The following is a 22,708-nucleotide window of genomic DNA, read 5'->3' on the forward strand; positions in this document are numbered from 1 at the left end:
TCTGCATACAACATGGGATTTGTGCCTTTATTGCTTAAAAAGATGAATTGGACACCTGTTTGTAGAACAGCCATTTAATATTTGGACATATAGGGTTGCATAAATCACATATTAAGTCAGTGTCCTTACTGTTTTTATGGACAGGGTCAATTATATCTCTTGCTGTAGAATCCATCAGGTCAGCAGGTATTGACGAGACAATGAAGATATTGATTAGATGTTGAATACTAACAGCTTCATGGCCAAACCCGTGGCGCTGTTGGGTTTAGAGAGGATTACTGAACTCCGAGAACTTGTGAGGTCACAGCCAGAATGCTGATCCACTTTAACATCAGATGCCTGAGCTGTGGACACTCACACGTCCACTGGACCTGAGTGAAAACACCAATGGAATTATTTCCCACCTTGGGAACAGCTGTGAGAGATCTGCACCTTTAAACAAATGGTGAGTAATAGGTTATATTTTGTTTATTTGAAAGTTCAATAATAGTAAAGAAAAACAATAATCGTATTGTTTACCCGGACCCAGACAGTAATTTTGGCCGTCATAGGTGTGTTTTTAATACTGTCTCTGGAGGCTGACTTAGTGCAATGGTTCATGGATCACTGAAAAGAATTGAAGATCTAGAAATCTCTAAAAGTTGAGGGACATGTTTGGTCGGAGGGTTTTGCTCCACTCCTTCTAAGAAAATCTAAGCACATTAAGCTGTTACATAAGTTTATCCTATATCAGCCACGTCAACTCACCTGTTGGGATATCTATCTAAATATAATAAGAGATTCTTAGAAGATCTCAGGTGTCTGTTTGTAATGAATGTATACTATAGTATATTAGTGTTTATTATTTATAGTAGAAATGGTCTGGTGTTATTATAATGATGATTTTTATAACAATGATTTTTTTTAGATATTAAATTAATCAGAAGCTGAAGTTAAGAGTGATTAAACTCAGATGTCTTAGTAATTTCTCTGACACTTGTTACTGTAAACAGAGCTGAAGGCCTGTATATAAAAGTGCATATAAATATAATTATTTTTTATTATTTCTTTTAAGGCGCAATTTACAGTTTTTTATTAAACCGCACAATTATGACTTGAAGACATTATGTTAAAGCATAATTTTCTGTAAAGCTGCTTTTAAATAATGTGTGTTGTGAAAAGCGCTATACAAATAACAATGACTTGACTGTATGGATGAATGCGGAAATCCGGTTCCTTGACCTTGAAATCTGGTTCAAAACAAAATTGATGGAATTTTGTTATGAAATCGAAATGCGTAAATCTTGAAAATAAGCTAAAATAGTTTAAAATAAAATAGAGTTTAGTTCAATTGGCAGATTTTTTTCCATGCTTGTGTAAGCAAAATATTATTTACATTTTATTCTGAAAAAACAAGAGAAACAAATTTACCAATGGAACTAAACAAAATACACTTAATTGTTCAAGATATACTCTCTCAAGACTCTAAAGTCTTAATATCTGGTGCAGTTTTGCTTCTCATATAAATGTATGTTATTACCCTAATGATATTTAAATATTTGTACACTGTAAAAAATGTCTGTAATTTTAACAGTAAAAGACTGTAAAAATGCTACAGAAATAAAACGTTGATTTATTAACGAGTATTAACTGTAAAATATGCAGTAAAAAATTGTAATATATTTTAAAAGACAATACAGTAGTTTTTACAATAAATTTTTTTAGATGGAAAAAGTATGATTTTCCTGTATAATTAATGGTAAAAAAAAAAATTTACATGTTTAGCAAGAGAGTACATTTACTTTTTACAGCAAATTATTGTTAAAATTACAGTATAAAGCAGTAATCGGGCGTTCCCACAATTCCCCGCGTGACCCATTACATTTCATTATATTTTATGGGAGTAGTTATGTTTCTTCTTATTTTTAATATCAGTTATGTACACTGGGGTGTACTGTTTTATATAATTAATTTAATAATAATTATTGTATTTATTTATCACATGTTATACATTTGCACATATACAGTGAAATTCTTTTTTTTTTTTCCACATATCCCAGCTAAGCTGGGGTCAGAGTGCAGGGTCAGCCATGATACAGCACCCCTGGAGCAAATAGGGTCAAGGGCCTTGCTCAAGGGCGCAACAGTGGCATCTTGGCAGTGCTGGGGCTTGAACCCCCAACCTTCTAATCAGTAACCCAGAGCCTTGACTGCTGAGCCACCACTGCTCCTGAGCCACCAAACTACATTTAGTAACATACTTCATGTTTATTACATTATTTTAATGTCACATGTGTTACCCTGATGTTGTTTAGTGTTTGTGTGAGTGACACTGTATCTACATGTTTATTGGTCATGGCTCCTGGAAGAGCCGCTATTGGTGAACTTCATGTCATCATGTGCTCTACTGTAGTTCCAACAAATACCTTATAAAGTAAAAAGCAGATTTTTACAGATTCAGTAGGCTAATGTCAAGTTGATTACTTTTTTTTTTTTTCTGTAAATTTAGCAGAATTTTTTTTTTTTTTTTTTTTTAACAGTGCCATCGTGTTCATGTAAATTACAACACTTTTAAACTGTAAAATGTACAGGTTGTTCTGTAAAGTTGTTTACATTTTTACTGTATTTTTTATATAATTATTCTGGCAACCACAGCTGCAAAATTATTTTTGTAAAAACAACATAATTTTTTTTCAGTGTAGTTGAAAAGACAAAGAAACTGATAAAGAACTAGATTTTTGGCAGCGTTAAAAAATACAGTGTAACACTGCAGAACCTCTTTAAAAAGTTGTGGATTTTTTTTTCTCTTGGTATGTGTTTCAGGAAATCAACCAATCAAAACTGCATCAATGCCTCCAGTTCTGATCCATTAAAAGCGATCTCCGTTTGTCTCATACATGTAGTTTAATGTGGTGATCTTCACTATTAAAACAGACATGTTATCATTACACTTAAACGGTTACACGTCAGAGGACTCGGACAGTGAACAAACGGGCAAAGCCACAGTTGACCAAACTGAGATGAACGTGGACAGTCCAGCCAGACTCATCCAAGACTGTCCAGAGGAACTGATAAAGAGTGAGGAAGAGGCTTGTGAACACACACAGGACAGTCTTAACTCGTCGCTGTGTCTCAAGAAGCTGGAAGAGAGCTTCAATGAGGGCATTGATAATCCCATTATTGATGGGATGGATGCTGTCAAGGAAACCAAGTCAACATCAGGAGACAAGACCGCAACAGGTGGGAGAAACTTTAATATGTTTATAATACAGACATTCAGGCAATTCAGTGATGAATTAATTGCAAAGGCAATGTTATTAAAGGACCAGTTCACCCTCAAAAATGTAAATTCTCTCATTATTTACTCTCTCCCTCTCAGAGTTGGAAGAATTGCTTGTATCTTTGCAGCATCTGCAGGAGCGTCTGACTGATGGTGACAGTCAACAGGACATTCAGTTGCTCATGGAGCTTCTGCTGCAGAGTGATTTTCAGCAGGCGTACAGTATGCACCGCAGCGTGGCTCTGAGCACGAGACACCTCCGCCCACCGTACCCCCTCACTGCACATGCTCAACAGCTTAGGGAAGAGGTACAACTGAAGCCAAATCTGATACTTTTTTCTTTGCAATGAAACTATAAATCTCTATGAATAAGGTATCTGTCCACACTAATTTGTTTTCGTTTGATTTTGCTACGTTTACACCTCTCAGCCACACAAAAACACAGTTTTCCTCCACCGAAAATTGAGCATTTCTAAAACTCACTCTATTACCGCATACTTTGGAAAATGATGACATTAGGAAACTGAAAATTGACTTTTCAAAGGAAAACATTATAGAGGCCATGTCCACAGTAAAACATTTTTGCTTGAAATTTGCTTGACACTTGCTGCATCTACACCGCTCATCCACACTAAAACGGCATGTTCAAGCCTTATCACACCAAACGTGACGCGATTATGAGAGGTCGAATAGCTGGCGATTGCAAGTGCAGCGGTCTGCATCCCGCAAGACTACAAGGAACACACACTTCTCGAAATACCCACTACACGTAACGCCCCCTTGTTCACATGACACAGCACTCGCTGAAGTTTCTCAAAGTTACTTATCAAAAAGGCAGCCTTTTGTTTCAGTTGACTGTACATAAGTTTCCACTGTATCCAGCGCTGTTTGATCTCTGTGTTCGTAAATATCCTGATGTGTGAGAGACCGCTCCAAATTATTCCGGTAGAGAGCGTTCTGAATGAACTGTACTGCATCACGAATCGATTCAGACCGTTTTGAAAGTCCATTTGAACAATTCTCTGAAAAGAACTGACTCAAAAGAATTATTCATTCGCAAATTGGGCATCGCTAGTTCTTTTAAACAGCCAACAGAAATACGGGGCACTTCATGACTTAGCATTAGTCGTTGTGTGTAGCACTGCGCTTTGCACGCTTACGAACAGTGACGCATGCAGCTGTACGGCAGTGCACTCATGGTATGCACAGTGCGCACGGCCGTACAGCTGCATGCACCACTGTTCATAAGCGTGCAAAGCGCAGTGCTACGCACAACGACTAATGCTAATTCTAAGCAAAATGTTTGTGTAAGCGCAAAGTGCAAGTGGCCGTGGGTGGGAGTATGTGCGCAAACTGTGGGTGTATTGTATGTTAATGAAGAGGCGCAGAGAGCAATTTGCTATTTTCCTGAGAAATAGGTCATTGCACTGACGTTTCAGCACCACGTCTGTTTTCAGCACAAAGTCTAAATTCAGTTCCCACATTTGCAGTTTGGAGACTCCACCAGCAGGTGGTAATAAAGTTCATGTCCAAACTCTGAAAATTTAGTGGAACATCAAATTATGTCCCTGACGAATGCTTTTTTATGAAACAAAAATGTGTGAGATTTGTGTTAAGCTATCTATAGGTCATTGTTCATTTTTAAATAATAATTGTTATTATTTTTAGATTTAAAATTGTATTTATGATCTAATTTATATTGGTAATTTTCCACCTGTTGTTTTACAGTGATTTTTAAGTCACTGCAAAAGGGGCCGGTGGAAGAAGTTGGAGAGAGTAAAATGTTTGTATTTGGTATGATTTTTTTTTGACCACTTTGTTATTTTGATCATATTTTCGTTTAGTTTGAAGTGTAATTTGAATTTAGAAATATTTTTGGTTTAATTTTTTTTGTTTGTGTGTTTCAATAAATGAATTTAAGTTTTAATGCAAAATCGACCGGTAGAAGTGAAGTGCGTTACAATTCAATCACTGTTAATATTAGCCATGATTTGTGTGTCAGTAGATGATTAATAATACTTACATTCTCTATAATTTAATGGAGCCTACATCCATATACTGGACCACATTTTCCATGTGTATAAAAGGAGCGTGTCCCATTTAACAAAGACGCAGTTAAAACACAAAAGAACGTCCATATTTCTATTCCTCTAAGTCATTGCATACAGTCCATTTGCACTACCAACTTCTTATGAATGTGCTGTCTTTGTTTATATCGCTGGAGCTTGAAAGGAAATTGGCTATAGAACAGGATGCAGATGGTGCCGGAGAAGAACCTCAGAATTACATTGCTCTTGACCCAGCCCATTAGCGCCTTGCGCGCACGATTTCACCAAACCCACTTGCATTTAGACTTAGCACATGCTTGCACGAAAATACAAAAACTGACTTTTCGCTTATGACATATGACATAGCGCTGCGCTTAGTGCTAGTGCTCTTAAAATAGGGCCCTATATGTGAATGTTTCCTTTTTTGAGGTAGCTGTAGTCACTTTTTCTGAGCAAAGACTCCTGAAGTGCTTAATAAGGATATGGTAATTGGTTGATCTGTGCTAAAGCACGTAGTGAGATGAAGTCATTGATGTTTGGGTTTGTAATCCTTCACTGGCTTACATACTGAAGTCTATCTATCTTTCTATCTATCTATCTATCTATCTATCTATCTATCTACCTGTCTGTCTGTCTGTCTGTCTGTCTGTCTGTCTATCATCTGTCTATCTATCTATCTATCTACCTGTCTGTCTGTCTGTCTATCATCTGTCTATCTATCTATCTATCTATCTGTCTGTCTGTATGTCTGTCTGTCACTCTTTTCTATCTATCTATCTATCTACCTACCTATCTATCTGTCTGTCTGTCTGTCTGTCTGTCTAACTATCTATCTATCTGTCTGTCTGTCTGTCTGTCTGTCTGTCACTCTTTTCTATCTATCTATCTATCTATCTATCTATCTATCTATCTATCTATCTATCTATCTATCTATCTATCTGTCTGTCTGTCACTCTGTTCTATCTATCTATCTATCTATCTGTCTGTCTGTCTGTCACTCTTTTCTATCTATCTATCTATCTATCTATCTATCTATCTATCTATCTATCTATCTATCTATCTATCTATCTATCTATCTGTCTGTCTGTCACTCTGTTCTATCTATCTATCTATCTGTCTGTCTGTCTGTCTGTCTGTCTGTCTGTCTGTCTGTCTGCCTGTCTATCTATCTATCTAATTATCTATCTGTCTGTCTCTGTCTGTCTGTCTATCTATCTATCATCTATCTATCTGTCTGTCTGTCTCTGTCACTCTATCTATCTATCTATCTATCTGTCTGTCTGTCTGTCTATCTATCTATCTGTCTGTCTGTCTATCTATCTGTCTGTCTGTCTGTCTGTCTATCTATCTATCTGTCTGTCTGTCTGTCTATCTATCTATCTGTCTGTCTGTCTGTCTATCTATCTATCTGTCTGTCTGTCTATCTATCTGTCTGTCTGTCTGTCTATCTATCTATCTGTCTGTCTGTCTGTCTATCTATCTATCTGTCTGTCTGTCTATCTATCTGTCTGTCTGTCTGTCTATCTGTCTTTCTGTCTATAATATATATATATATATATATATATATATATATATATATATATATATATATATATATAAAAGCTAATTAGCCTTCCCCTTTATGGGGTATATTTGACTCTATGAGGCCACCCTACAGGAGAATTGCTGTCCAAATGAAATTCCAATGTGATGTTGAATCTCCTTTAATCAATGTGTTTTACTCATGTTCGTGGCCTTCAGGTGGAGATCGTCCTACAGTGCAGTAAAGAGACCGAAGCCACAGAACTGACAGGCTTGTTGACTTCATTGCATCTACAGGTAAGTGACCTGCTGTCTGTCAGGGAAAATGATCAAGTTGAAAGATTCAGCTCAGAACACATTTGTGTGATCAATTTGTTGGTCCATGTGAACAGTTTTCTTGTCTAATGATGTTGAGGTTTCCTACTTCCCAGTGTGTATCACTCACCTTGGATTAGAAATACAGTGTGTCTGGCACATGGGCATCTTTGGCAGAACAACACAAATGACTCTCAGCGATCACAGAGCAGTCTGGGTGTGAAACAGTAAACACAAAGAGATTTGGTAGTTGTCTGGTCTGCTTGCATGAGTAAAGTTACTGACTTCAAAGACATTGTCTTTGATAGGGTTAGTTAACCCAAAAATGAATGGCATTATAAACTCACCCTTATATGATAACTTTCTTCTGTAGAACACAAAATGAGAAGTTTTGATGAATGTTCATGGTGCTCTTTCCATACAACAAAAATGGATGGTGATTCACACTGCCATCTCCAAAAAAAAAATTTTTTACGTCTTTTGAAGTCGTATTATAGCCTCAGTTTAAAAACAGGCCAAAATTTTAATAATTATTTACTGAAAATCTTCCCGTGCACTGTCGGTCTGAAATCTCATTCACATTTTGCGCGTATGGTACTTGAACCACAAATTAACCATAGTGTTACTTATTTATTTTTTTATAATGGCTTAAGTACCAAAAGTGTAAAGGGTCATTAAAGACCATAGGTATGTAATACCTAATGTGTGTGTGTGTGTGTGTGTGTGTGTGTGTGTGTGTGTGTGTGTGTGTGTGTGTGTGTGTGTATTTTTGCACTTTCATAAGCTTACTATCACACGATATCTATTTCTTTGTTTATTACAAGAGAAATCAGTACTGTCAACAATGTCACTTTTTCGAGATTTATAAATAGAAACAAAAATGTTGTCGACTTTTACGCAGCACAACGAAGAAATATGGAATTTTGGTCACAAACATGCTGCCATGGTCATACAGTGAAATCACATGAAACAGGTTAATAGTCAATTAAACTTTGCAGACAGTTTAACATTTTAAGGTAGGGCCCGGTAATCACGGGCCCCCTTGGACTGAGGGCCCTAGTGCGGCTGCCCTGCTCGCACTGCCAGTAGTTACGCCACTGCAAGGGGATGAAAATTATTGCAAGGAATGGATTGTGCGAAGTGTATCCTCCTTTTGTGTGCTCCACAAGAGAAAATCATACAAGTTTGGAATGACATATAATGGTCTGTAATTCCATAAATAATGACCCTTTTTTTAAATTAATGCTAGTTGCAGTTATTGCTGTCTTTGAAAACTCTGTTTACAATGCCACGATGATGGAAAACAAAGAGAGTAGATCATACACACATATGACCAATCAGCTGTACCCTAGATCAAAGTATTAAGACCTGTCAAGATCTGTTGTCTTACATGTTCAATCTTAAGTCAAACCCTTGCAAGGACATGAAAAGCAACAACTTCCCCATGTGACTACTTGTCCACACCACCGCTTAGATCCAATTAACAGCCTTAGAAATAGATACATTCCACTGAACAGGGCGAAAGATTAGTGCCCTCTGCCAAAGATATTCACCCTTCCTCTGCTCACTCAGAAGGTCCACCTCCGACTTGTGAAATGACCAATCACAGTTTAGAAATTGGAGTGGCACCTGGAGTGGCCAATCAAATTCTAGGGGGGGGCCAGAGCCACCCCATGCCTCCCATCTGGACACGCCCCTTCACAGCTGGCATCTAAAGCGACATGGCATGTCTTTCTTTCTGCCGTACATATGAACGCATGTCAGGATAAGAGGTGATTGACAGTGCATTGGGGAGATTATGAAGGATTGTGTGTACATTTATGTTAAGTCCTGCATTGAGTTTAGCAGTGAAGACAGACTCATTTAGTCAAGGGAATTTAATCCTGGGGTACTGTACACCTGTCACAGTCAATGAGGTAAAGCAGCAGTCCTGTGGCAGAAGGCTTTAAGACTGAAGGGTTTTAAATGCATTGTGGGAAGCACTACACTTGGTGAAACCAAACGGGCAGGAATGTTTGCTTCATGAGATTATCTGTTGTGTTTAAATTAAGTCTTTGACTCTTAAATGCATACCTCGGGTCTTTAGGGACCTGGGACCTCAATTCACCCATGGCGTGGTCTAAGGGGGTCTTAGAGGGGCATTGCCCCCTAGATTTTTTGGTCAGATGAAGATAGAACTTCTGCTTTATTACATAACAAATTAGTACTGTTTTCATACAAATGAGTGCTACTATATCATGTCGATTTTCTATGCAACAGCGGTGAATATTAGTATCCTATATGTATGTACAAATGCATATTACACATGCTGATTGTTCCTCAAGGTGGCGCTGATATGTCAGTGATTGACTTGATTTACATTTGACATTGCAATTTGACAAAGCAGTAACATTAAAGTAAACTATAGCAAGTCTAACACATGAACAGTGACAGTCAGTGGAGTAAAAACGTAATTTTAGAGCGAAAATGCAAATTGCACTCACCATTGTTTATGTGAACACAATTACTTCATGGTTTCCACGGGACGAGAACCCACATCTTTAAGTAGCGCCACAGGAAAAAGTAAACATATTGGAATCAATGCAAAAATGTTTGATGGGGTATGGCACTTATCAGTAATTCATCAGAATGGGGTCGATTTTATGGTACTGGAACATTTAGTAGCAACATGTCGAGTGCAGTCGATCATGTGCAAACTGCACTTACATCTCAGTGCACCAAAACCATGTCTCTTGTTCTTCTCCAGGCCCTGATGGAAGCTCATGACTGTATTGCCGAGCAGGAGTTTGATGTTGATTCTAATGAAGCAGAGAGCCAGTATGGGAAGACCACGAAACTGGTGTGTTTGGAGAAAACTCGTGACATGCCTCTGGTACGAGCCTGAATCATTCACATTTAGTGACCCGAGGGGCAGTATTAAATGTCTTAAAGATTGTAAAGAAAGCTGAAATTCTTGAGAATTACTTAAAAAACATTAAGTAGTGTAGCAATTATTTTTATGAAGTTGTGAGGCAGTTTCATTTAAAAGAAAATTATTAATATGTGCAAACCTTTTTGAACATTTTAAATGTGTCATTGAACCACATCTGTGTAACTGTGTAAGGCATTATAAAAAGAGAAGTTGAGTTCGGGAGTCTGGAATATAGACCTACTTGTAGCAAAATACATGTGCAAATAAATATGAAACAGCGCTCTTTACTCACTCACTCGCATTAAAAAAACAGATTATATACTCCTCAAAATGCATCAATAGCATGGAAAGAACAAAATGAAACAGTTATGCCAAATTAGGACAATAAATGCTTAAACAGCATTCAATATATTATCAGTGTGAATAGACCTTCCGTCAGATTTTCGTCTCGCAATATCGTCACAGATTTGGTGTGAACAGGCCTTTAATCTCACAAAGCTTGTCAAAAACATGTCAAGGTCATAATTTCACCCTAAAATAAAAAGAACGAAATTAGAAATTATATTTGGCATAAAGAGTGCAATGAAATCTTCATGCAATGAAATATACAGTATTTGTATTTTAGGACTAAGACTGAGAATGTATTGTGACATTAATGTTTAAATTTAAGTACATTGTCCCCCATATTCTCATTACTATAATAAAAATAATAACAATAATAATAAAATAAAAAATTTGTATTTTTACATGTATTAGTATTTCTTGTACATACTTGTGTTGTCTGGGGTTGTAACAAATCATTCAGGCCACTTTCAGGCAAACAGTTTTGACCGATTCAAAATAATCAATTTGATCAAAAGATTCGATTCACACGAATCATTTGCAAATCAGACCTCACTATCACCTATTTTATCTGCTTTTCTCCCAATGTTGGAATGCCTGATTCCCACTATTTAGTAGGTCACCTCAATCCGGGTGGCGGAGGACAAGTCTCAGTTGTCAATCCGCGCATCTTATCATGTGGCTCGCTGTGCATGACACCGCGGAGACTCACAGCATGTGGAGACTCATGCTACTCTCCGCAATCCACGCACTACTTACCACACGCCCCATTGAGAGCGAGAACCACTAATCACGACCACGAGGAGGTTACCCCATGTGACTCTACCCTCCCTAGCAACCGGGCCAATTTGGTTGCTTAGGAGACCTGGCTGGAGTCGTTTAGCACACCCTGGATTCGAACTCGCAACTCCATGGGTGGTAGTCAGCGTCAATACTTGCTGAGCTACCCAGGCCCCCTCAAGCCACTTTTCGAATTGATATTACCATTCAAAAGAATTAAATTGATCAAAGGATGTGTTTCAGACGATTCATTTGCGAATCGGACGTTACTATCACTATCACTGCATGCCGTTTACATTTGCAGCTGTGTTATTTTTTGCTGTTTTTAGTCGAAGTAAAAGTAAATTATTCTTATTATTAAAAAAACACATTTAAATTGATAAGTATTTTTATATCATGTTGACGTACTTTTAATTCATGCTGATTTTAATTAAAATAATTGTAATATTTACTGTACTGTTATATGTTAAAAATGAATGACAATTAAAAAACATACTCAAAAGTAGAATGTTCGGTCACTTTATGAGTTATAATGTCACTGCATGTTCTTTATGCAAAATATAATGTCTTTTTTTATTCTTTTGATTTTGTGAAATAGGACATGGATATGTTTATGTGAGATTCACCCATGTTGAGTTCCTTTACAGATTAAAGATGGTATTTATGTCATGCAGAATGAGTGCAGATAATAAAATATGCCAGTTGTTTATGTGTGTGATCAGGGAGTGACTGTTCGAAATGAACATGACCGTGTGATCGTCAGTCGGGTGGTCAGTGGTGGAACGGCCGAGAAAAGCAGTCTGCTTAGTGAAGGAGATGAAATTCTCGAGATCAACGATGTTCCGGTTCGTGGAAAAAGTGTCAATGACGTTCACAACATTCTGGTGAGATTCAACACTCGGACGAGTCCTAAACACATTCAAGCACATTCTCATACTATTAACCTATTAATTTTTTAATGATTGCTTGATTAAATGTCTAAAATCTGTTTTCCTCTGTGTTCATTTTCTTTGCCGTCTCTAGTCCAGCATGCATGGGCCTCTCACGTTTCTACTCATCCCAAACTCTCAAAACAAAATATCCCCTCACACACAGACTGTGGTAAGTGGGTTTTATTTCATTTTTAAGTGTGTTTATATATGTTTTATCTTAACTTTGGCTATAAAAAAATTACACAGTGATAATGATTTATATTATATACAGTTATATTTAAAATCCCTCTACTCATCGTAATGCAGTATAGGATATTCTTATCTATGAATTATACATGCAGAACTTGCCTTAAAACTAGGCCAAAATAAGGTATTTTATGAGGCAGTATAACTTTACGGATTACTATTTTGAACGGCCAACAATGTTGTCTAGGTAGGCAGCTCACTAGGGTTTGGAACAGTTTCGGTCACCTCTACATATCTTTCACCTCTCTGTATTTTCAGATGCATGTGAAGGCAAACTTTAACTACGACCCATCTGATGACCGATATGTGCCGTGCAGAGAGCTAAGTCTGGCCTTCCAAAAGGGAGACGTCCTTCACGTAATTAGCCAAGACGACCCCGATTGGTGGCAGGCGTACAGGGACGGAGATGAAGACCAGAAGCCCCTCGCTGGTCTTATACCTGGTCAGTGTCTGAGAAGAATGTATCGAATGAATTCCGAAACACAATTAATTCTAGGGCTGGGTATTAATACAGATTTCTCGTTTCGATTCCGATTCGCAAGCTCCAATATCGATACTGATTTAGATTCGATTTGAAAACAATTCATCTGGGGATATTTCAGTTATAATGTCCATTTTGCTTACACTGGCGGCCAAAAGTTTGGAATAATGTACAGATTTTGCTCTTATGGAAAGAAATTGGTACTTTTATTCACCAAAGTGGCATTCAGCTTATCACAATGTATAGTCAGGACATTAATAATGTGAAAAATTACTATTACAATTTCACTTAAACTACTTCAAAGAATTCTCATCAAAAAATCCTCCATGTGCAGCAATGACAGCTTTGCAGATCCTTGGCATTCTAGCTGTCGGTTTGTCCAGATACTCAGGTGACATTTCACCCCACACTTCCTGTAGCACTTGCCATAGATGTGAATGTCTTGTCGGGCACTTCTCACGCACCTTACAGTCTAGCTGATCCCACAAAAGCTCAATGGGGTTAAGATCCATAACACTCTTTTCCAATTATCTGTTGTCCAATGTCTGTGTTTCTTTGCTCACTCTAACCTTTTCTTTTTGGCCTGCACCCCTGAGTCTTCTCTTTACTGATATCTCTCAACTGTGTTTGATATAATGGCAAGTGATTTTCTAGTACCAAATTAGCAATTTAGCATGATTACTCAAGGATAAGGTGTTGGAGTGATGGCTGCTGTCTAGATTTGTTCAAATATTGATGGTGCTATTTTTTACATCAGTAATGTCCTGACTATACTTTGTGATCAGTTGAATGCCACTTTGCTGAATTAAAGCACCAATTTCCTTCCGAAACAGCAAAATCTGTACATTATTCCAAACTTTTGGCCGCCAGTGTACATATTAAAAAATTATCCATCAGTTAATGCTGTTAATTATACAGGTACATATGTTCATAGGTTCTAATGTGGTACATTCTGAGAATATTAATTTTCACATTTTATTTTACCATTATTTTTCCATAATTTTGGCCACATTTGAGCATTTTCAAAAATGCACAAATTCCATAAATATGTCTTGAAATTGCATATATATATATATATATATATATATATATACATATGTATATATGTGTATATATATAATATACAGTATATGGTTTTATATATATATATATATATATATATATATATATATATATATACAGTATATGGTTATATGTTTATTGTTTACATGCATAATGTGTACTATCTACAGGTATTTACATTGATGTGTAGAAGATGTGCTAAAACAGTACTGTCTCTTTAAGAAAAGCAGCAGTTCAGTGAGCGTCTCAGAGAAGCACATTAACGGGAATGAAGTTGCACTGTTTCTTTAGGTCATCTGTGCTATGTGTGATTAGAATAAAAAATGTCTATTTTTAAGGATATTTAAAGAGACATTATTCAATGACAAATGGACTGTATGGATCTCGTCTTTGGACACACATTACACAGAACGAGTCAAACCAATCTTTTACTCTCAACACGCAGTGAAAAGATCTTGCTGCTGAACTTCTTCACCACTATACTACTCAAACACTAGCGAGTGATATCTGAACAATTACCAGCTGGTGGCTAATCACAGACATTTTAGGGGAATTGCCACAAATTTAGTAGCACATGTGAGTAATTTACTTGGATTGTAGAGGGTTGCCGCGTAGAGAAAAAGATTGATCTTGGGATTTAAGAATCGATATCAACATTGTTCAAATGAAGATCTCGATGCATCGGAAAATTTCTATTTTTACCCATCCCTAATGAATTCCGTTTGTATTCCAAGTTATGTCTGTAAAATAAAGAGTACTCTTTTTTTTTCAGATGGATAGAAATTCAAATCTGCACACATTTTCCACTATTTTCCCCCACCCACTCAAGAATGACACCACAATAAAGTCTTCAACAAATCTGAATATATTAACTGAAATTTGGAATATATTAATAACACAAAATGCAAAACATTAAACAATAAATTAACAATAAATAACTATACAAATTAACAATAAAGTAAATTTATATGACTATAAATAACAATAAATAACTGTTTTAAATATGTAAATAAAACAAAATTAATAAATATATAAAATAAAAAAATGACCTTGCTTTGCAGGGCCCCCTAATGGCTCAGGGGCCCTAAACACCCGCTTAAACTGCTAGATTTGTAGGATCAAATTCTTTCAGATTTACCCACCCATAAACATCATGCTGCATCAAAACAAAGTGTGGTTGAACTTTTACATGTCAGTCAGAGCGTCTCATTTATAACCGTCTGCTGTTTGTTCTCTCAAGGGAAGAGCTTTCAACAGCAGAGAGAAGCCATGAAGAAAACAATTACAGACAGGAATCAAGAACAAAAAGGTGAGGTGTCTCAAATCATCTCACTTCTTATCAGGATCCCCTGGTAAAACACTCACATAGAGACACACGTCTGAGCTTGCATCTTCTTACAGTATTTTGATATTTCTGATCTTTGTGTGGAAAGCTCATTCCATTTTTATGTTCACAATTTAATTCACATTTCTCTGTGCTATTAATAACAGAGTTAACTCTCTTCTTAGGGAAACTTTGGTGTGCAAGGAAAAATAAAAACCAACGAAAAAAACTCTTGTATAACCCGAATAAAAATATTGGTGAGTATGATCTTATTAGCATATCTTCCAAATTCTTATTACTATATTTTTTCCATTTTTAAAAATTCTCACTGCTGATTTATTGAATGCTGTATGTTCTCTGTTATATTTTAAAATGTATATTAAATATTTATATTATGCAAACATTTTATGAAATGTTTATATTTTTATGTACAAAAATATCCCAATCTCCCAATTTGGAATGCTGAAGTCCTAATGTGCTCTAAGTCCTCTTGGTGGTGTAGTGACTTGCCTCAATCTGGGTGGTGGAGGATGAATCTCAGTTGCCTCCACATCTGAGATTGTCAGCCTGTGCATCTTATCACATGGCTTGTTGAGCATGTTGCCATGGAGACATTGCATGTGTGGAGGCTTCATGCTATTCTCTGCAGCAACCATGCTCAACTCACCACATGCCCCACTGAGAACGAACCACATTATGGTGACCACAAGGAAGTTACCCCATGTGACTCTACCCTCCCTAGCAACCAGGCCAATTTGGTTGCTTAGGAGACCTGGCTGGAGTCTCTCAGCACACCCTGGGATTTGAACTAGCAAGCTAGTGAACCCCAGGGGTGGTAGCCAGCTTTTTTACCACTGAGCTACCCAGGCCCCTTCTTTTTATAACGTTTTTAAATTTTAGTGTTTCAAATCAAGTCCCACAATACTTATTTCATTGAATATACCGTTTCACTCACAAATGGTACACTTTCAATATGATGAAAGGTTAAATGGGTTGAGATGGTATTTCATGTCGACTTCAATAGATATTTGGGTGCATGTTTAATTGCTCCATATCAAAACCATCTCCTGAGGGGGCCTGGGTAGCTCAGTGGTAAAATATGCTAGCTACCACCCCTGGAGTTCGCTAGCTCGCTAGTTCAAATCCCAGGGCGTGCTGAGTGACTCCAGCCAGGTCTCCTAAGCAACCACTCAACAAGCCACATGATAAGATGCACGGGTTGACTGTCTCAGATGCAGAGGCAACTGGGATTCATCCTCCACCACCCAGACTGAGGCAAATCACTATGCAACCATGAGGACTTAGAGTGCATCAGGAATTGGGCATTCCAAATTGGGAGAAAAAGGGGAAAAATCCCAAAAAAAAAAAAAAAAAACATCTCCTGAATAGACTTCCAAACTACTTTTGCTCAAACAAAAAAATATATGTTGGACATGTTTGTTATATTAGAGCATTACAGTGAAGATGTTCTGACCTATGAGGAGGTGGCGTTATACCACCAGCCATCCAACCACAAGCGTCCCATTGCCCTGATTGGTTCACCGAACAGTGGACATTATGAGCTGAAACAGAGACTGCTGTCATTAGAGCCCGCCCAATTCGCCAGCGCTGTTCCACGTAAGATTGCACTTTTCTAAAAAAAAAAAAAATATATATATATATATTTTTTTTTTTCTCCCCAATATGGAATGCCCAATTCCCAATGCGCCCTAAGTCCTTGTGGTGGCGTAGTGACTCAAAAAAAAAACACCTCAATCTGGGTGGTGGAGGACGAATCTCAGTTGCCTCCGCGTCTGAGACTGTAAATCCGCGCATCTTATCATGTGGCTTGTTGAGCGTGTTACCGCGGAGACCTAGTACGTGTGGAGGCTTCACGCTATTCTCTGCGGCATCCATGCACAACTCACCACGTGCCCCACCGAGAACAAGAACGAGAACCACTTATCGTGACCACAAGGAGGTTACCCCATGTGACTCTACCCTCCCTAGCAACCGGACCAATTTGGTTGCTTAGGAGACCTGGCTGGAGTCACTTAGCACACCCTGGATTCGAACTCACGACTCCAGGAGTGGTAGTCAGCATCAATACTCGCTGAGCTACCCAGGCCCCCTGGACTTTTCTATGTTGCCTTAAAATGCTGTCTACATAGGCAGCTCAATAGGTTTTGGAACAGAGCAAATAACTGCATATTTAAGAAAACTGGGTGACACATTCAACCATAAATGTATGCATACAAACATACACGTTTTAATGGATAATCTATTATTATACCATTATAAGTATGTGTGGTATGTGATGCAATTTTAAACATATGTTACAGACACCACACGAAACCCACGCATGCACGAGGTGAACGGAAGGGAATATCACTTTGTGTCACGGCAGAACTTTGAATCTGATTTAAGTGCAGGGAAATTCATCGAGTCGGGCGAGTTTGACCAGAATCTTTACGGAACAAATACAGATTCAGTCCGGCAGGTCATCAACTCTGGAAAAATCTGTGTGCTGTGCCTGCACCCCAGGGTAAGACTGAAGAATATTTTTAATATATTTTATTTTAACAAAACTATATATATTTTAACTGTAGAAACTACCACAACTTTTCCAGGCCTGGAAATCATATTTTTAATGACTTTGAGAACCTGCATGGTGCATGTTCAAAAACCATGTTAGTACAATGGTGCATTTTGTTGATGTTTCACTTTAATATGATAAACAAACAACAACAAACGAACATCATGTGCTTGCTGCAATACTGCAGCCCCAAAATGCTTATTTCAGGTTGTTTTCTTTAAAAATGAGACATTATTTACTTTTCTGTGAGCTTTATTTGGCAAATATTGCACAGTTTGTTTTCTGAGATAACAGAACAAAATTAAAAAGGCCAAAAATTAAATAAAAATCACAATGCTGCAATAATTGAATGCTTTATTATCAACGAATAACACATACAACACATAACTGAATCACAAATAAACAGGTCTCACATACAGTACATTACATTGCTCATACATAACTTATTGCAATGTAAAAAAAAATATATGGCAGTGGCTATTTGCACTCCTAATTAAATATTAACATACTGTATAGGGGCATCACTGTAGCGTGTTTATTTTGTTTATTTAGAGTCCCACAGACACCCTGCACCAACCCCTACCCCTACAAAAATTAACCATAGCTTTACTACAATATGTTATTTTGTAGTAAAATTAAATTAAACCACAAAATGAATCATGTTTACTTTATTTACACCATTTTACTAAAGTAACACAATGGTTAACTGCATTAAAACTTTGACTAAAAAGCATGGTTACTACAATGTTACTATAGTAAAAGCATGGGTAATTTTACCCGCATCCATCTTTTCTCTCAACTCCCCACCATGTCCAAAAAAAAAATATTTTTTATTTATTATTATAAGTAGTATTAAAGGAAATATTAAGAGTGGAGACAGGATGGGAAAAAGTAGGGAATCGAACACGGGATTTCCGCTTAATAAAATTCACCCACATCGTTTGTACACACAACACTATTGACACTTGAGGGAGCAGTTTGACTTTAATTTCTGTGTTTCCACCAGACTGTTGGAGTGCAAATAGTCCATGGCAGGTGCTATTTACACTCATAGAATACATATGTAGATGCCTCATTCGGCTGGTTCGGATACATCAACTGCGGCGCCATCTTGGACCAGTCAACAAGGAGAGCTGTTTGAATGCAAGTGAATGGAGGAGATAACCTGGAAGCCTAATTCGCCATGGGTTCCCTCGAGATGGGTTTTTATAATGGGGTTTTTGAACTTATGAGTAAAATAAGGTCTGTTGTAAATATTACTTGACGATACGTGAACGTTTTGTTCTACAACATAAATTACACACAGTCATATCTCAAACGTGAATTTTGAAGCCGGCGTGCATTTTTTTTTAAGAATCTAATTCGGGGGCCTGGGTAGCTTAGTGAGTATTGACGCCGACTACCACCACTGGAGTCGCGAGTTTGAATCCAGGGCGTGCTGAGTGACTCCAGCCAGGTCTCCTAAGCAACCAAATTGGCCCGGTTGCTAGGGAGGGTAGAGTCACATGGGTTAACCTCCTCGTGGTCACTATAATGTGGTTCTTGCTCTCGGTGGGGTGCGTAGTGAGTTGTGCATGGATGCCGATGAGAACAGCGTGAAGCCTCCACACATGCTATGTACGGTAACGCACTCAACAAGCCACGTGATAAGATGCGCGGATTGACGGTCTCAGACGTGGAGGCAACTGAGATTCGTCCTCCGCCACCCGGATTAAAGCGAGCCACTACACCACTGGGAATTGGGTATTCCAAATTGGGGAGAAAAGGGGAGAAAAAAATAAAAAATAAAGTATATAATTCAATACGACTTCAAAATTCACGTTTGAGATATGACTGTGTGTAATTTATGTTGTAGAACAAAACGTCCACGTATAGTCAAGTAATATTTACCACAGACCTTATTTTACTCATAAGTTCAAAAACCCCATTATAAAAACCCATCTCGAGGGAACCCATGGCGAATTAGACTTCCGGGTTTTGGACTACAACCTGAACAGCTCTATTGGAACAGCTGCTAATAAGGTATCTATGTATGTATTTCTATGTTTACACCTAGTGCAAATAGTCATTTCAAAAAAGTATACATGTGAGGGTACGCAGGCACCACTGAGCATTTATTAATTTAAAAATGTTAAACTAAGAACATATTGCAACTGTTTTGGTTGCTTTTCTGTTTCTAAATTTTGACATTACATCTATACACATTTTTATCTCTTTCTCAAACACTGCAAAAAGAGGCTTGCTACTTGTAAATCTGTGAATATGAAATTTACAGAGAAACAAAATACAATTGATAATGAAACCCGAATAATTTCAGACATGATCCTTAATATACAGTATATATATATATATATATATATATATATATATATATATATATATATATATATATATATATTAAAAAAATGCAGTTATAACCACTAATATACACCGATCAGCCACAACATTAAAACCACCTGCCTAATATTGTGTAGGTCCCCCTCGTGCTGCCAAAACAGCACCAACCTGTATCTCAGAATAGCATTCAGAGATTATATTCTTCTCATCACAGTTGTACAGAGTGGTTATCTGAGTTATCGTAGACTTTGTCAGTTTGAACCATTCTGGCCATTCTCTGTTGACCTCTCTCATCAAGGCGTTTCCGTCCGCAGAACTGCCGCTCACTGGATGTTTTTTGTTTTTGGCACCATTCGGAGTAAATTCTAGAGACTGTTGTGTGTGAAAATCCCAGAAATACTCAAACCAGCCCATCTGGCACCAACAATCATGCCACGCTCCAAATCACTGAGATCACATTTTTTCCCCATTCTGATGGTTGATGTGAACATTAACTGAAGCTCCTGACCCATATCTGCATGATTTTATGCACTGCACTGCTGCCACACGATTGGCTGATTAGATAATCACATAGATGATTGTTGGTGCCAGACAGGCTTGGTTTGAGTATTTCTGTAACTGCTGATATATATATATATATATATATATATATATATATATATATATATCATTATGATATCACTTATATCAGTGGTTATAACGTAAACTCAGCAATGGATGATAAACAACCTCATGTTATCGTCGTCGCACTCATGATAATCTAGGCCTTTCGTTGACATGTCACTCAAAGTGCTGCTCCAATCAGACACCGAGATGAGCCATACGTAATGCTGCGAGGCGGGGCATCGGCGAAAAACTCACCGGCGCTTCACTCCGCACACGTTCTAGAGGACTCAGCATGTCCGGCTGCATCTGAACCCGGTTCGTGGGGGCGTGGATGTAGATTTCCCCTCACACGGAGCGACCTTTCCGTCTGAAAATGGCATCGCCGGAGGATGGCGGAGCAAAAAAGGAACTGTTTTATGAAATCGAGTGTGTAATAGATGACTGCGATGGTGATGGAGAACTTGGATACAAGCCTCTATCAGACAGCGACGAGCTCGAAGCTGAGGAAGAGGGGCCGCGGGAGGAAGAGTGAGTAAACAGATCCTATTTAACCTAAAAGTGGATTGTTGTGTTTGGTACTTAGATTTGCATCTTGAAAATAACAGTGTTTGCAATGAAGCAAAAGAAGAGTGTTAAAGTGTTAGGCTTTTCTTCACATCAGAGCTGCTGATGTTGTCATGACAATCATATTCCTTCTGTCTGTCGTGAATGAGAATCAACACATAATACGACACCATTTATGCATGAAGACCAATCTCAATTCACTATGCAAATAAACCCAGTAAGCAATGCATATATTGCAATGACCTCATCGCTGATTGATTTTGAATGCTGAACATTCTAACAATGCAGTTGTATGATATGGTGCTGTAACCGATTTCAGTTCTCTCCAAACCCCGCCCTGTCAGGAGCCTGTCAGCCAATCCGATGTCAGCAAACCCAGGGATCGTTTCTGATTGGCTTAAAATGGGCGGGCCGCTGCCCATTTGCTTTTATGGACCATTTTCACACGTCCGCGAAGCGGAAGTCGTCATAGTTGGGTAAACGTAACTATGGCCGCTGTCATGGTGTAAATGTTTTCACAGTCCTTAAAAGTTTTGCCTGCGTTTACGTTTGGAGACATCAACGGTTAAATCTAAACTCAACAAAGGTTACAAGTTGTTTTTCGAGGGTAATCTGCATGACTTCGAAGGTAAGTCAATAAAAATAAACTATTATTGAGAGGTTGTGCGTTAAACATATTTTACACATATTTATGTATTAAAGGAACGATCTACAAATCTGTCGCCATAAATTGCAAAACATGCAAAAAAGAGGGCACAGTTAACAAATGTGTGACACCTGGTCACTTAATTGCATCTCCTGTGACCACTTGTGATCAGATTTTGAAGGGAGGGTCTCTGTTTCATGATAACATGCATCAATGATTATTCTGATTATTGCATTAATCAGAGTATAAGGAATAATTAGATTAAGATGTTTGCATGATTTGGGCCAACCACTTCAATCCCGTTTACATGCTACTTGTCATTACTCTGATTATTTGCTGAGAAATGTGATGTTTTAATGTTTTTATTTATTTATTTATTTTATTTTTTTATTTTTTATAAATGAATATTTATTACAAAAAACAACTTGTTGCAAATATGTCTCTTTAAATACAGCTTGGCATAAGGAAAATTAGTCAGTCAGTTTGTGAGTTTTTTTTTGAACGATTTATTAAAAGAACCACTTCATAAGAGTCATTTTCGACTACACTGGTTGCGCCATCTGTTTTGATTCACTAAATAGAATCGGTTCATAAGAGTCATTTTCGACTACACTGGTTGCGCTGTCTGTTTTGATTCACTAAAAAGAACCGGTTCATAAGAGTCATTTTCGTCTACACTGGTTGCGCTGTCTGTTTTGATTCACTAAAAAGAACCGGTTCATAAGAGTCATTTTCAACTACACTGGTTGCGCTGTCTGT

The 22,708-nt window shown here is 37.7% G+C and overlaps 1 protein-coding gene across 8 annotated transcripts in view; it reads left to right on the forward strand.

Annotated features, from left to right (window-relative positions):
• Positions 1 to 347: 347 nt before the first annotated feature.
• LOC127409604 (protein PALS1-like) overlaps positions 348 to 22,708 on the forward strand; it is a 34,767-nt gene continuing 12,406 nt past the window's right edge. The window contains exons 1-13 of one of the 8 annotated variants that reach the window (XM_051644283.1): positions 348 to 445; positions 2,040 to 2,231; positions 2,803 to 3,219; positions 3,359 to 3,567; positions 7,048 to 7,125; positions 9,890 to 10,015; positions 11,899 to 12,060; positions 12,200 to 12,277; positions 12,613 to 12,796; positions 15,138 to 15,206; positions 15,407 to 15,478; positions 16,671 to 16,838; positions 17,543 to 17,745. In XM_051644283.1, the coding sequence (XP_051500243.1) occupies positions 2,916 to 3,219; positions 3,359 to 3,567; positions 7,048 to 7,125; positions 9,890 to 10,015; positions 11,899 to 12,060; positions 12,200 to 12,277; positions 12,613 to 12,796; positions 15,138 to 15,206; positions 15,407 to 15,478; positions 16,671 to 16,838; positions 17,543 to 17,745 (1,653 nt within the window). In that variant the 5' untranslated portion in view covers positions 348 to 445; positions 2,040 to 2,231; positions 2,803 to 2,915. Of the gene's footprint in view, positions 446 to 2,039; positions 2,232 to 2,802; positions 3,220 to 3,358; positions 3,568 to 7,047; positions 7,126 to 9,889; positions 10,016 to 11,898; positions 12,061 to 12,199; positions 12,278 to 12,612; positions 12,797 to 15,137; positions 15,207 to 15,406; positions 15,479 to 16,670; positions 16,839 to 17,542; positions 17,746 to 20,852; positions 21,268 to 21,414; positions 21,932 to 22,708 lie in introns of those variants that run through there. The other 7 variants (XM_051644282.1, XM_051644284.1, XM_051644281.1 and 4 more) reach the window with 7 other exon arrangements.

The sequence above is a fragment of the Myxocyprinus asiaticus genome, chromosome 19 (genome assembly GCF_019703515.2).
Source record: "Myxocyprinus asiaticus isolate MX2 ecotype Aquarium Trade chromosome 19, UBuf_Myxa_2, whole genome shotgun sequence".
Taxonomy (NCBI): Eukaryota; Metazoa; Chordata; class Actinopteri; order Cypriniformes; family Catostomidae; genus Myxocyprinus; species Myxocyprinus asiaticus.